This window comes from Ischnura elegans, chromosome 12 (assembly GCF_921293095.1).
Source record: "Ischnura elegans chromosome 12, ioIscEleg1.1, whole genome shotgun sequence".
NCBI lineage: Eukaryota > Metazoa > Arthropoda > Insecta > Odonata > Coenagrionidae > Ischnura > Ischnura elegans.
Genome location: NC_060257.1, coordinates 55,812,621 through 55,829,183, shown reverse-complemented (window position 1 = coordinate 55,829,183; position 16,563 = coordinate 55,812,621). Strand labels below are relative to the sequence as shown.

Here is a 16,563-nt window from a genome sequence, read left to right as displayed (position 1 = left end):
AGTAAGGCCTGCTGTAACATATCCCTTGTGTTTAACAAGACATGAGAGAAATATGATTTGATGCTTTCCGGGTGAATGATGTTGGTAAACTCTTCCCAAGATTCTCACCAGGTTAAACTATCCATATTAGCCAACGTTTTGAGCTCTGACTCGGGGCTCATCCTGAGGACTGCTGAATTTTGGTTTATTTGCTTAAAAACAAATAAAACAACATTCAGCAGCCCTGAGGATGAGCCCAGAGTCAGAGCTCAAAACTTTGGCTTATATGGATAGTTTAACATGATGGGAATCCTGAGAAGAGACCCACAAGACATGAGTGTATCATAAGAAAGAAGTTAAAATTCATAATTACCGGTTTTTCACTAGGACTCTCTCGTGCAGTTTCACCTCCAAAGCGTCTCCGGTCAATGACCTGGTACCTTTATGAAAATATTGGTTCAATAAAATTTATGAAATATCTTACTATGTAGCATGGACCAGCAAAACGATAGACCATACATATGGAATTCTTCATTAGTGTTAATTGTCTATTAGCATCAATGAATTCATTCAACAAATTCATGTATTTATGATAATAAATAGGTCCTCAATGAACAAATTAATACTTAATGAATACTTGAAACATAATTTGCACTACCTAAACCGGGAAGGAACTCAATAAATTAGAAATACAACACTTACTTAATTGAAATCCTGTGTCATTGTTAAAACTAATAGGATGTGAGTGAATCTCAATCGCCTCTTTGACAGTGCTATTGCGAGACTCCACATTTAAAAAGGCCATTGACATCTGCTTCCATCCTATTAACTTCTAAAAGTATATGGGATTTCAATTAGGTAACTTTTGAAGAGCTGCGATAAAATGCATTAAAAACATGAGAGAAGGCCAAAAAGTAATCAAAAGGCCTGAACATAAATCTAAAACAACGAAACAATGAGGTAATTCAAAGTGTGCAACAGAAACTTTAAAGTTGCTCTGATAATGATACTTCATTTTTAATTAAGCCTGAATCACACGATCATTTGTTCCATCCCTCTTAGTGATCGCTTTATGGGACCGGTAAAGTGATCGCTTGAGTGATCATTTTTCTGAATCACATGATCCCTCCCACCGTTGGGTTTTGCATAATTTCCTAATATCACAGCTCGTTATCTTAGGACCCGCATCACAAAAATATTTAGCATTTTTATGTTTACCTATGTCGTTCCCACAATTGTCAAACATTGCCCTGAAATCGATCCATACGGGCATGCTTTCTGATTGGCTGATAAGGTGGTAGTAACTAGTGTGGAAAAAGCGACCAGACAAGTTATGAAAAAAGTGAGGGAGTCCTCATCATTGGAGTGAATGCGAAAATCAATTGTGCGCAATGATCATTTCCGAGTTATCACTCGAAAATGAGGAAAAAAATGACTGTGTGATTCATGCTGTAGCATTAATATAAAAATGCTTCATTACTGTTTAAGTTCATATTTCCCATTTAAATGAAAAGATAGAAGAAAAACCTTGGAGTGGAAATCTCAGGTTCAGTAACTCGTGTCGGCCTTGGCCTCCTGATTGTGACGTAGCGGGGAGTTCCAACCTCTGGCTCAGGTTCCCTTGTATCTACGCCAGTATCCTCTTCCTCTTCTTCATCTTCCTCCAAAGGAGACTGAGGGGTTGTAGAGGGTCTGAATTGAAAAGTGAAACATTAGAATGAACATAGTCCACTAGGAGGATTTTTGTATGAGGATGCCTAACATGGGCTCCTTGGATCCTTGGATCCTTCAATCTGTGTCCCAACCCTCTACCCATTGTTTACCATGTTCCCTAACTAGTATACATAGAATGTATTTACACCAAAATTTTGACAGTTTTATTTACATACAAACTCAAAAATTTTCTATAAAAAACAACTATAATTTCTGAAATTGAGAACAAGATAAGACCAACAGTTTTCTCATGCTGTTCAACCAACCTACCACTATGGGTTTTATTCAAAACTTTGCAATAAAAATTGCAAATTTGCGAATTGCACTTTGCAAAAAAAACCTTTTACTCCCATCAGGCCAATATAGCACTCCTCACTGGATGTTTAAAACTGTATGCAGTGAAAGTAATGAATCGTTTTTTTTCCATTCTGCCCCCACATTTCTTACTTGGTTCTAAGCTATAACTTTAGCATCAGCGAAAACAAACAGTAGTGATAAAATACTAAGTACTATCAATATTTAAAAATATGAAATCGTGATAATTTCCTGAAAATATCTTTGGAAATGTTCCACACAAAATGGGGTGGCAGTTAAATAATTTCACGCAAGACACAATTATTCTGTTTTAATGGTTTAAACTTGCCTTGGTCTATTTATGGTGACATATTTAGGTCTTTCCCCGGAGAATACACGGGTGTTCCCTGTGGGTGGTCTCCTTGTTTTCACATTCCTCTGAGGAACTTCTTCCTCTTCCTCCTCTTCTTCCTCCTCAAATTCTTCCTCTTGTTCCTCGGGTTCCACCTTGGCAGGCCTTTCCCTCCTCAAAGACACATACCTATAAATCATGTTTATTTTCATTATATTTAAGTGACGTTTTTTTTATTTTTTACTACCATACCTAACTGTATTAAACACAATATTTCTTATTTAACTTGCCTGTTTCAGTAATGCCTCTTTTTTTTACTTGCCATTTGCTTGTATACAAACCAACAGGGCCAATAAATATTATTATTTAAATTCATGCTTACATAGTTTACTTGGAGTATTAAAAAAGGACAGTAGAACCTCATTTATCCGTATTTCAATGATCCGGCTTTCTGGTTAAACCGTATCACAGATCTGGTTCAGTATTCCATGAAAAGTACTGTATATGATTACATGTTACCCTGCTTTGACTGAACTCTTGGTAATCAAACGATTACGCGATCATGTAGCGGTTAAATGTCACACAAAATTAAAACAAAGGACAATCATTTACTGCATACTTGCTCCAGTTTTCGTTGTTGGTTTGTATTTTATGTATTGTAAGACTTGTTATGTAAGTAGCTGCGGTGGTTTAGTGGAGAACATTTGCTGCTGTGAAAGCGATTGTTGTTGAATCGGGTCCCCGTAACGGGATATTTATAATATTTTACAATTTGTTGGGTAGATTCCACGCAAAATTGCCATTAATATCCAACCATAATAGAGACAGGATGATAAATTTGCAGTAACAAAGGAACTTCTCCCATTGAGTACGTATATCTTCACGATCAAACAAAATATTTGAGTTGCATAGCCAAGGACCAAAAAGAGGAGTGCGGGAAACTGAATCTTCTTGAAAAGCAGAATTGGCAATGTAAACTTTGTCCTAAAACTTTTGAAAGTGACTATAGGTCGCAGATAAAAAAAAATAACAGAAAAATAGGGATCTCTTTGTTTTTCAAACTCTTTGCAAACTGAAAATATTTTAAAACAGACGAATGAGCCAATTTTGTTGCCGATCTGCGCTTATTTTTCTATTCAGCGATGCTTACTTGAGAGCAGGTCGGACTGATGGTGCTGAAGTTGGGGCTGGTGGTGGAGGTCTTCGGGCATTGAGGACAGGAGGAGGCCTTTTCCCCCTGGACCCCAGTACTCTCTCATAAAGACTGCTGCTGCCTTTGTTGATGGGACTGGCCGTCGTTCCCTTTGAGCCTGAATTTGATGAATCAAGATGCTTCTCCAGTTCCTTCAATCCTCCTGAAAATTAAATCATATTAAATTCAAAAAAATATAATACAAAGTATACATTGTTGAATAATAATTAACTGCTTGAATTTTTATATTTGTTGATATAGCTGTTATTATAATTTTTTGGCTTCAAATTTATTATTCGAGTCCCATTGAAAAATACTTATATATAACCCAAAGATCCAACACTAAGACAGTAAAGTTAGGGGTAGAGGTAGTAACTAAACACAAATCATAGAATCTAACGTACAAGCCTGAAGAGATCCTTAATGTATCCTTTGATATACCTTCATCCATTAATTATATGAGGTGATTTTGGCAATTTTTGGACTCTGCCCTCTTTCCTTAGTGAGTATCGTGAGATTTGGCTCGAAATCCTCCGTCAAATCTCACATGAGATTGTTCAGAATGCATAATTTCAATGTAAGTACGTTAATCTATGCTTCATTTCATTGGATTTATAAAGAAAACAATTTATTCAATTATTTTTATTTAAGATTAGTTAAGACTAGTGTTTAAGATAACCAAATCGTAGTCTAAAATCACATTTTACAGTGTTTCTAGCAGAAAAAAATTTCGTGATATTTGCCAAATGAGATTAGGTCAGAATCAGCATATTGACATACCTTTATTATGCCTTTAAAAACCTTAAGCGGCATATAAAACATAGCTTTGTTTGTCACCTGAGGAAAAATTATGGACATAAAAACCATAATGGTCTATAGATGAGAAAATATTCCAATGGCAACAAAAGGTTTCCATACATCAGTATTTGAGGAACCATCCCTATTTCTCTGAACCGACGGCTCCTGGAAGCCTACCACCATGTAATACACACATGCATCGAAAAAAGTCGTATCTTCAAGGATGAAAATATAAGGGGCTTTAAAGTTTGGCGAGTTGAAATGAAAATTCAAATGAATCACTTCTGAGGAGAACAGGAAGTAATCTGCCAGCAATATGTAGCCTATAGCCTTTTAAATTACCTAAAATTCAAATGCAGACCCGTGGATCAAAGATGGTGACAGCATTGATCTAGTATAATGTAATAAACATACATGCATAGAAAGCACTCATAGAAATTGTAGTACTCCTTTCTAGGGCATTATTGCATTTATATTAAAATATCATTGAGTGATGGTGTGTATAGTCTTATCCAAATAATCTGGTGGCTCAGACCTCTGATATCCTCATTAGCTTTCACTAATTCTGATGTAGAAGTGTGCGCCAGCAGTAAAAATTTGATGCTGGCAGCATCTAGCTGTATTTTTTTTTTATTGACGAGAAGAGGCAAAGACCAGCGTGAAACTAGAAAACCAAAAACTCGAGGAGGTGAATGAGTTCTACTGCTTGGATAGCCAAGTGACCAACGGTGGACGAAGCAAGAAGGATATATATTCAGTAGAATAGCCCAAGCAAAAAGAGATCATTCCTCAAAAAGAAGAGTCCTCATAACTAAGATAATAAGCATTGAAATGAGAAAGCAATTTATCAAGACATAAAGTTGGAGCATGCTTCTTTAAAGTAGTGAGGCACGGGCAAGGATACCAGCGGAGAAATCAGGGTTGGAAGCTTTCAAAATGTGGTGTTATACATGATTTATGAAAATCAAATGGAAAGATCCAGTGATTAATATGGAAGTCTAAGAAGAGTAGGAGAGGGCAGAAGTCTTTTGAAAACTGTGGGTTGGAAACTGGGCAATTTAATTGGACATATCATGAGGTATGAATCTAATGAAAATTATTGCTGAAGGAGAGGTGGAAGGGAAGAAGGGCAGAAGTTACCACATGTGAGATATATAAAGCTGGTGATTAAGGATTTAAAGCAGAAATAATTACGTAAATGTTAAAAGATATGGTTATAGGAGAGCTGAGTGAAGATTGGCATCAAACCAAAAAGTCACAGACTTATCAGACCACCCTCGTAGGTGGGGTGATTTTGGCGATTTTTGACCCCTCCTCCCCTTAATGAGATATTGTGAGATTTGGCTTGATCCCTCCCTCGAACCTCACGTGAGATTGTTTCAAATGGTTATTTTCAATGTAAATACGTTAATATATATGCTTTATTGCATTGGTTTTACTAAAAAAGAAAAAACAATCTATTTAATGAATTTTATTCAAGATTAGTTGAGACTACATAGTATTTAAGATTACTAAGATCACAATTTACACTATTTCTTGCAGAAAAAAATTATGTTATATGGATATTTGGGTTTGAATCCTAGCAAATTTCATCGGAAAGGCAGCGAGCACCAAGGACGCAGAGTTGCGAGAGTGACATGTATAAAAGGCCGTGTCTTGCGGCATGTCAAGAGTTATTGCTGTAAAACCACCCAGCTGTACAGATGCTTATATAACAAGGAGGCCAAACCTGAAACGGAGCATTTAGTTATTTTACGGCAGCAACACATTAAAGACCTTGCTTACCAAGTTTCTTGATGAGACCAATCAATTCTTTGAGAGCACTTGGGTCTTCCTCCAAGGATCCATCCTCCTCTTCTTCCTCTTCATCATACTCTTCATACTCTGGTGCCTCAGTAGTCGTTGTGGTGGTGGTGGTCGTCCTGCAAAGATTAGAGGCAAAATGAATGAGATAAGTTTTTCAGCCAAAGTGATTACAGGTAAAATAAAGTGATAATGTCCAGTAGGCCGGCCCTTATTTTTCAGAATTGCGAAAAGTTATGTTTTCCTGGCCTTAAAATGATCCAAATGGTGTTCATATTCACGTGTTAAAATTTGGTTACTTTAAAATAACGGCAACCCGTGCCCCATGGGCCCTAAGTACTAAGGACCCTCAATTGAGTTTTTTGGGGCTGCAAAAGCACTATTTCTATGTAAAACGGAAAAGTAAAGCCCTTTAGGGCCGATTTTCTGTTTGTTTTAACCTATCTCTAAGCGTTTAGGAGATATCGCCCGTCGTAATGCAATCTCCCCCCTAGGACGCCACCCCGCACCGCGGCACCGCTGAGGTATGTCCCGCACCACTTACTAGAGACTTCCCCTCAACCCCCTCCCCTCCCTCGGCAAAGACTTTGCTCCTGATGACAAGATTTACATGCTAGTGGTACAGTATTGAATAGGTTGTTCCTCTTGTGTCATGATTAATGTTGTTAAAGCCTATAATGTCAATTTTAACCCTTCAACGCCGTCCTATGTATTGGGTACCGACCCCTTAAACCTTGATTTTTTGCCGCCAAACGGCCGCGAACCATTCCAGCAGGCTTTGTTCCAAAGTGCTTTTTATGTACAAAATATTATAAGCATGTGATAGAAATGTGTCTATGAATAATAAAGGAATGAAGGGATTGAGCAGGGCTTCCAGGGCTCCAACAGTAGATAGAAATATTCAAGGAGAAGAAAGGAGGTAATAAGTTCACGGATGTAGATACCTGTGGATAGATAGAGATAGTTATTGTGTATAGTGTGCAAAGGATAGGAAGAGCTAAGTTTTTTAGGATGTAAGGAGAAAAGTGGTGAAATAAATACTTTATCATGAACGTGACGTTCATTTTAAGAATAGACCAACAAGGAAAGGCATGTAATCAAGACAAAATCCAGGCATTGAACTGGTTGGAACAGAAAGTGAAGAAATACTCGGCTCAAATTTACCGACAGTGAGAGAAGTACTATGTGTTTTCTCTATCTCCTAATGGGTTCGAAATTTGTAAGACTTAGTGCGAGAAAAACCGTGAGAAATGCGTCTCATCCATATAGTATAAAACTAGAATTCCTGTTTTTACGGAAAATAAGGCGATTGAAAAGTTAGAAAAATGACGCAAAGAATGGATGAACGCGCAACGGCATAAAGAGAACGCGAACTACGGTGGATATGAAGAGAAGAGAATCTTTCGTAACAAAACTTGATGATTTGCTTGACATCACAAGGAGCGGTACCATTGAATTTTTGATGCGCGGGGAGGAAAGTGCAGTTTATCTCTCGGATAAATGTGCTTGGGCTGAAGAAATAAAGTTCTTACGCAAATAAAGAGGAGAACGAAATGCAGTTATTGGTGGAATAGATATCAATATATTCAAGAAGAAATGAAAAGATGTGGTTATCCGCTCCTTTTGTTGCATTAGCTCCCATCAGAGACCCGTAGTTCCTACAAAGACTTGTTAATTACGAAAGTGTTAACCTAGACATTGCGAAAGCAGCACAAAAGAGGTTTTCAAACTACTTGTGGTACATGAGTGAGGAGTTGGTAGGCCTGTCCTTCTTTGACGGATCCATTTCTAGGTGTGAAAAAAAAACGTGATACGCCGTATGTGGTCTTGTGTAGGAAAATATGATCCACCGAAGAAGGCATTATATAAACGTAAAGACATGACTAAGGTATCTATACCAAATTTTGTCACCACTAATTCGAGAAAGCTATTTAATGTATTGTAAATATGCATTGCATTCTTTGATGTGAACATACGAGAATGGGATGAACATACAAGAACGATTTGCAAATTATTCGGGGTCATCAAGTGGGAAATGATTGTGCAGCGAGAGGAGTGAAACTAATTCAAGATTTTTGGGCAGTCACGTTGAAGGAAGAGAGCTTTCAAAATTTATTACTAAGAGTGACTTTTCATCGCAATACAATCCTTACGTGTGGAAAGGCACTTTCATTTCCAAATGTAGGATGTCAGTGAAAAATTAGAAATACAATGAAAATCTATTTTATTTTGGTTAATGTACCGAAATTCATGGACAGAGTGAAAATAAATTGATCTCTTGGATTGGAAGTATTGTTATGGCAATTAAATTCTTTCTAAGGTAAGCACATTTCTTCAGAGGCTAGATCTTGACATCAGGAGCAAAGTCTTTGCCGAGGGAGGGGAGGGGGTTGAGGGGAAGTCTCTAGTAAGTGGTGCGGGACATACCTCAGCGATGCCGCGGTGCGGGGTGGCGCCCTAGGGGGGAGATTGCATTACGACGGGCGATATCTCCTAAACGCTTAGAGATAGGTTAAAACAAACAGAAAATCGGCCCTAAAGGGTTTTACTTTTACGTTTTACATAGAAATAGTGCTTTTGCAGCCCCAAAAAACTCAATTGAGGGTCCTTAGTACTTAGGGCCCTTGGGGCACGGGTTGCAGTTATTTTAAAGTAACCAAATTTTAACACGTGAATATGAACATCATTTGGATCATTTTGAGACCAGGAAAACATAACTTTTCGCAATTCTGAAAAATAAGGGCCGGCCTAATGTCCAGTGGTGTACTTAGCAATCAGGTTTAAAATACCAGGGTGTCCTGGATAGAGTTGCCATCTCCTTATGGAAAAAAAGGGATATTGGTGAATCGACAAAATTTCACCACTGAACACCATGGTAATGTAGTATTGAAAAAAAATTAAAATCATTCCAAGTTCACTGAAAGGCATGACATAAGCATGCATATCTTCTACCTTGGAAAATTGTTTGTAAGGGAAATCTATGAAATAACAGGAGGTTAACAAATCTTGTCCTAGAATAACTTATGGAATTTTCTTACCTTAAAGAATCTTCTATTTTTTTATTCTTTCATTACCTAACACATTTAAAGACATACAGCTTCATTATTATGGAACATAAATCTTGTTTCACTCTGTGGCAAACCAAATTTTTTGCAGTTTCATTACCTTTCTGAGAAAACAAGTCTTCTTTGTCTCAGGAAGCATCCATATTAGCTTACCTTGCTGTAGTCCTGCGAGTTGTGGTTGTCCCCGCACTTGTAGCTGGTGCTTTTGTGGTTGTAGAAGTACTTTCTGTGAGCTTTTTCTTGCACAACACATTTCGTGAATAATCACACGAATCAGCTGCTTTGTTGAAAAACAAACCTGAAAAGTTCCAACATGATAGATGTAAATATCTTTCGCTATGACAAAGTATGAAAGATAATGGAGAAGGAACTCAAAGGACAAGAGTATCGCAATTCTTTAATACCAAATATTCCTGGAATACTTTAGGTTATTCTTATTAGGCATGCTTTAATAAATATCCATCTACAATGTCTTGACAAAAGCATACATATCTACTTAAGTTAAAATTGTACAAAAAAGGTGCTTATTTTGCTGAAAAACTAAGAAAAAAATTATAAAGATGAAAGCTCTCAGAAATATCAGGAAGTTAACAACTCTAGTTCTAGGATAACTGAAGGGGTTTTATACTTAATGAATTTTCTATTTGTCATTCATGAACCATTTGATACAAGCCCACTAATAATGGCATCACTCAAAGCTTTAACTTGAGTGTGGGTTTGGATAAGTGAGGTTACAACTTATCCCAGACTAAGCCTGACAGACTGGTTGGGCCAGTTCCTTTCCCTGATAATTTTTTCTTGGTTGAACCAGGTTTTGCCAGGGTTTGAATCCAGGTACCTTTCATTGGTAGCCAGTGCCTCCTTCAATTAATGCTATTGTATTTTTTGATTATATTAAAGAGTAATTTAATAAGTGGAGAAATTAACAGGTAATTTAAGTACTTACCAGATGGGCATGTAAACTGATGAGCGACAATACCAAGACTGGAAGGTCCAGAATCCAGGCACCAAAAGTATTTTTTGCAGTCTCTGGGATGAGGGAAAAATCCTTCATCTTTACACACGAAATCTATAACAGAAAAGCACCCAAGAATTGAAAGGGTTGTAAAAATTTTCAAACTACGTAATATGAACTGAGAATTTGTCTTAAAATAGAAAAAAATAAGCTGAAACTATTTCTGTTGGAAAAAGTTACTACATATAGTGTTGATGAGTTTTTCATGGAGTGTTCTTATCACAAAATAAGCTGATTATTTTTTGTTGCATGTGTGTTTTATATTTGACTTGTCTTATATTTTACTATGTAGGACCTGTAAGTCATATCATATCATTCAATAGGGTAGTTTCCTTCATCAAAGAAAACGAAAGGCATTGATTGCGATTCGTTACCCACCATTGGTGTATTCATAATATACCAAATATTTCGTTTTAGAAATACCGGTTTAGACGAATGGCAAGGGTCAATTTTAACCTCATTTGAAAAAGGCCAGATTGGCGCCCATGCAATGCCACTCCATGTGACGTCACAGGGACCTAGTTTCTATACGAGTAGATAGGAGTTTTACATTGTCTGAGATTACCAATGCATGCATGAGGCACAGAGCTCAGGGAAACATGTCTTAATAATCACCTATTAAAACTGGCTAAGGTCGGAAAGTTTTCTTCGTTTGATAAGGTATTAATAATCCTTATTAAAGCCAAGCGCTACCAGCTAGCATGGTACTCTGCTACCTGCTAGCACCTCACTTGCGGCAGCGGGAACCAGAACGACGTCACACGGAGTTTTCCCGGCATTCATACTTAGCCGTTGCGTTTTCGTGCGCTTGAAAATTTTCACTTTTCATTTAATGGCGAAAAATAGATATCGTCATTTAAAAATCTAAAAGCGTGCAACGGTAAAAGATTCCAACGGAAACAGTTTTAATTCTACCACAGCCATAACTTTGTAAGCTTGGTCAATGGAACCTGTAATATGTATTTTTTTAATGTTGAAAGATGCAGTAAAATCCTGTTATAACGCTACCTATGGGTACTGTTTGGAATAATAATTTTTTAATACCGTGGATATTACAACTTGGATATCTATGTAACATTATTTTCGCAACTCGTTGTGGATGTTACAAAGAGGATATCTATGTAACATTGTCAAAATATCCATCAAGTAATAGTGTATTTTGGATATATCAACCTAATATACATAGTTACATATCCTATGGATATTGCCTGCTGCTTTGGTGTTAATAATAATCCAAATAAATGTCCAGGTCTCGACTCACCGCTTCCTGGATCAGGAGTGGTTGGTGGCTCTGGAGTGGTGAGTGAGCCGTATGATGGCGTGGTGGTCGTCGTGGTTGAAGTGGTGGTGCTAGTGGTGCTTGGCCTCCTCTTCCTGCCTCCACTTCCACCCGTCGGACGTCTCCTATTCCCACTTGTGCTTCCACCCACACGACTAGGACAGAAAATAATCATAATTACCATATATGTCTGAATGTAGTCCCCCCTTTTTTTCCGAAAATACCCAAGGTATAAGTAAAGGGGGGTACAATATTCATATGCATTTTTTTAACTTTTCCCAAAACTGAAGCCTCAAAATTTGGGGGGGGGGGGGAGACTATAATCAGAGGGAAACTATATTCGGAGAAATACGGTAAGTCAATTGCTCCCAACTGTGGACATAACAAAAATTAATTTTAGAAGTCTTCTAAAAACTCTAAAAATAAGATGGGACAGCTTAGTGAATATAAGGATGAGAGCTCAGTGGCCTGGAATAAGAATTGAAAGATGAAGTGCTCAAACAGCTGTAGCATTTTCTTCTTGTTCGTTTAAGCCAATCCAGTTTTTACTATACTGGTTTGAGGGGATGGACTAAGGATTTCAGGGACCAAATGCAGCCTCTCAACCCGCAAGCCTTGACAATCAGTCTCTCCCACACCCATACACACAGAGACACACATGCTAAAAATTCCAGGAGAATAAGCTGAAGAAGAGCAGGTCAAGATGTATAATGAAATAAGATAGGTGCGAATAGCTCTATTTCGGCCTCCTAGAGGCATTTTTCAACGTGAAGTAGTATCTTCAAAACAGCACAACGTTAAAGTAGGACAACTTAGTTGGTCATATCATGAGACATGATGGCCTGATGAAGACGATCCTAGAAGGACAGATGGATAGGAAGAAGGGCAAGGGACATTCCTGAATGACTTACATTGAACAGGTTATTGAAGATGTAAAAGAGAAGAAAAATGTCACTATGAAAAGGCCAGCAGATAGGAGAGCAGAATTAATAGCTGTATTATACCATTACTATGATTGTTGACTTGTGATGATGATTAATTTTAAATTGAATTCATGAATATTTGACTTAAAATCTGTGAGATAGGATAGGTCATTCATAAGTTTAGCGTGTACATATTTGTTGCCATAATTTAAAATTAAGTATAGAAAGTACCAAATACATTGATTCAATTGTGCTCTTGCTGTATATTTTACATTCATTTTTTATACATGCTGCTATGCTGTTTTGAGCAATAGTTTAATATAATATGTACTTGACATCCAGGCTAGCAGGATGCAGCTCTGGCATAGGTACATGTGTTTAAATGAGTTGTCCATCACTAAAAAATACTGGTCAACTGGGAGGTATGCCCTCTTAAAGAAGCAAAGCTCACATAGAAATGTTTTTGTCAAGATTTCACATTAGGAGTATTCTAGAAAACATTCAGGCCTTACCTTTTACTTGTACTTTTGGTTGAAGGCCCAGCAAGCCTTAGCAGTTCTTCTTTTCCTGCTTCCACAAGAGGATAGGGTTTCCCATGACAGTCTCCACGGAAGTCATCGTTGTCCACTGACCAAAACATAAGCCCTCCGAGAGACATTTCATGCACATACCGAGCCTAGAATATTGAAATTAAAAAGTTAAGAACTGTCTGTTAGGTGTCTGTCGCTCTTCAGGGTAATCCTGGGTAAAAAATAAAGTGCTGCCTTACCTTCTTACGTATGGTATCAGGATCGTCATATCCCACCCACTGATCACCTTTGTAGGCATATGGTCCCATTGCATCAGGCTCTGGCTGTTCCACTGTCCAATCATCGCTCTTAACTGCCTTACAGATCTATTCATAATGAGAATAAAGATATTGTATCAGGGTTAATCTGGGGTGATTGGGGGCCCTCGGCTGGGGTTCATGAGGATCTTACATTCCAGGGGCCTTCCCCCGGGAAAATTTTAGGAAATTGCATGCCCAGAAATATATTTTGATGATATTCTGGCTCTTAAAAACCTGATAAAAGTTACTATACAAACTAGGTAAAAAATACTGTGATAAGTGAGAATTTTACAGCTTATGACATTTAATAATGTTATATGGTTCTATCATGTATTTAGTAAATTTGCTCCTTGAAACTACACTGAAATATAAAAGAAATCTCTAAAGTAACCCTTTCAAATAATCCTAACAAAAAAGCATTAGGTTATCTTTTATCTTCTAGCACCTTTATTTTATTTTTTTTATATAATCTTTTCACAATGAGTATGTTGTAAATAAAGCAATTGATGAAAACTTAGAATTTTATAATTGCAAAAATAACTTGGTTCAAATAATCCGAGTATTTTTTATTACACCTTTCATATATGCTTCACGATAGACGCAAGCGTTGTGGGGCCCCCTAAGCTCAGGGCTCTCAGCAATTGCCGACCAGCCGACCTGGCCAGACCACCCCTGTAGTGAAGAGATGACGTGTGCCGAGGCCATGTCTAAACAGTGAAACGTCATGACTTACTTGAAACGGCAGCCTGACACTGCACCAGCTGAACTTTTGGTAATCAAGCTATTATGGGGCGCGTTGCACTGGTTAAACTTCACACAATATTGAAACAAAGGAAGATAGACTGTTTGTAAACAAAAACTAAATACATACATATATTTTTCTTTGTTTGTAGTTTATTGTGTACTGAGTTGTGCTTATGGTCGATCTCGTGGTAAGTTTTTTCTATTGCAGTACAGTACATATTATTTTTATTGATATTCCCATTGCTTATGGTTTATCCAGATTTTTTAATCTGGATCTGTACGGTCCCAGTCGATCTGAATAAATGAGGTTCTACAGTACCAGTTACAATTTCAAAAAAATAACTAGTTACAGTTACCGTTACTTTTGGTAAAATCTTTTGTTTAATCTTTGTGAAACTCGTTCAAGAGTCATTTCCTGGCTGTGCAGCAGGTAAGATTGAGGCTGATCTTTCACAGAGAGCCTTTGATTGGAAGAGCTTGGAAGGCTCCAGACTAAAGAAGTTGGGAAAATTCATCTGCCATTATATAGGAGTTAACCTAAGAAGAAACCAAAGAAGCATTCTCTTAGAGTTTCCATTTCACAACATACCTCATAGTACGACAAGTATCCCTTTTCCCTTGTTGCATCACCTTGAGCACCTGGGCCATCAGCTGGAGACCCTGGGTCAATCGATTCAGGATTCAGCAAAGTGTAGGAACGTCCATAAGTTGGTATTCCTAGCACAAGCTGTGAAGAAGGCACTCCTGCCTTCAAATAGTGTTTTACCGTGAAATCCTGGAGATGAAATGTTGACATATATTAATATTAAAAATTTACTGCCACTATATGGCCCTATATACTGTAAATTGAAATCAATATTAATCCCCAGACAGAGAAGAATTGTCAATTATCAAAGATTTTTGGCTGTAATAGTTTTCCAGTCGTTGCTGTAAACAAACAAGACAAATCAACATGAAGAATTTCAAGCAAGAGATTAAACAATTTATTCTGAAAGATTTCTTTGACAATTCACTTTTACTTACACCACTACTTTTTTATATTATGTGACCCAGGTTTCGATGAGTAATCATCATCTTCAGGTGTAAATTATGATGTATTTATCTTATTATTGCTACCTAATTACCGAACGGAGGAAGAGATGAATTTTAAAATGGACGCCAGAATAGGAGAAAAGGATGGGTAAAGATATTCGTTTATCAGAGTGCTGTCCTGACTTTCAATAATTTTTAAAATTTCCATCTGCTCTCACGAGTCTAATTCACGGCGTTCGTTGCATAGTTGTATAGTCGTAGAAAGAGTTAGTGAATTTTATTCTGAAAGGCTGCGAGGCATTCACTTAAATGGACCGCTCGTAAATTTTCATAGCGTACAATGGTTCTATTATGTAGTTAGTGAATATGTTCCTTGAAAATGCAGTGAAATCTAAAAATCCTCTGAAATAACCTTTTCAAATAACCCTTTCAAAAAAGGATCTCTTCATCTTCTGACACTTTATTTTTTATATAATGTTTTTATGCAGACTACGTTGTAAATATATTTATAAATAAAAAAGTAGCAAGTATAATATAATTGCAAACAAACATTGGTTCAAGTAATTTGAGTCTTTTTTTATTATGCCTTTCATATATGCTTCACAATAGATGGGAGCATAGTGTGTGCCCCCTAAGCTTGAGCATCTTGGCGATTGCCAATCAGCTGATCTGGCCAGACAGCCCCTAGTAATTGTAATAAGTGTAGTAACCTTTAGTTGGTGTTTTTGATATGAATGAACTAGGTCTGAATGACAAGACATTTAGTGCATATGTGATTGCCATCAATGTTACTCATTGTCATGATGATTCTTACTAAAATTGCAAGATTCTTCTTCTTGAGTTTTCAATAGTACATAATCAATGCACAAATTATATTTTTCTAAAGACTATGTACAGCATAGAGAGTTGATGAGCTCTTTTCATTATTTGGACTCACAATGCATAGTTCTCCATCATAATCATACTCAGATCCTCCTTCTACTCTGTTGAGAGGGTAGAGCGGGGAGTGGTGATTCACGACTGGCTCAAAAGCAGAGTGGTAGTCGTAGCTCAGAATATTAAGGAAGTCCAGTTGCCTGTAAGAAAAATTTGCTTTAGAAATAACTTGAGAGGAAAATATTTGGTACTCTAAATAAATCTAAAAAGAACGAACTGGTCAGACTTGGAAAAATCCCTCCCTCATCTTGAACCGTCAATCAATCCACCTCTTTAATTATTTGGTACTCTAAATAAATCTAAATAAAATGAACAGATCAGCATTGGAAAAGTCATTCCCTCATCTTAACCTGTCAATCAATTAGCCGAAACAGATGTACAAGTAACAAAAACAGAGGTACAAACTTATTTTTTATTGCCAGATTCCATAAATATGTATTAGCTTTCAAAAAATTGAAATGTTTTTCGACTGTTTTTAGATAATGAAGTGATGGGCTATTGATCCAACTGTCAACAATTGCAAATTTTTCTGTTTCTAAAATGTAGCTCTAAGATATAGGTCATCTTCCTAACTAAAGAAAAAAATGCGGAATAGGGGACTGGTTTGGA

General features: G+C 37.1%; 1 protein-coding gene across 2 annotated transcripts in view; it reads right to left on the bottom strand.

The window, feature by feature from the left end:
• Positions 1 to 16,563, bottom strand: part of LOC124168860 (mucin-5AC) — a 184,061-nt gene that overhangs the window by 13,018 nt on the left and 154,480 nt on the right. For both annotated transcript variants that reach the window (XM_046547218.1, XM_046547219.1), the window contains exons 6-17: positions 15,956 to 16,094; positions 14,576 to 14,761; positions 13,183 to 13,308; positions 12,926 to 13,089; positions 11,473 to 11,645; positions 10,143 to 10,265; positions 9,350 to 9,494; positions 6,114 to 6,250; positions 3,489 to 3,693; positions 2,336 to 2,527; positions 1,507 to 1,671; positions 353 to 419 (exon numbers count right to left, since the gene is read on the bottom strand). In XM_046547218.1, coding sequence (XP_046403174.1) covers positions 353 to 419; positions 1,507 to 1,671; positions 2,336 to 2,527; positions 3,489 to 3,693; positions 6,114 to 6,250; positions 9,350 to 9,494; positions 10,143 to 10,265; positions 11,473 to 11,645; positions 12,926 to 13,089; positions 13,183 to 13,308; positions 14,576 to 14,761; positions 15,956 to 16,094 — 1,822 coding nt within the window. The remainder of the gene's footprint in view (positions 1 to 352; positions 420 to 1,506; positions 1,672 to 2,335; positions 2,528 to 3,488; positions 3,694 to 6,113; positions 6,251 to 9,349; positions 9,495 to 10,142; positions 10,266 to 11,472; positions 11,646 to 12,925; positions 13,090 to 13,182; positions 13,309 to 14,575; positions 14,762 to 15,955; positions 16,095 to 16,563) is intronic.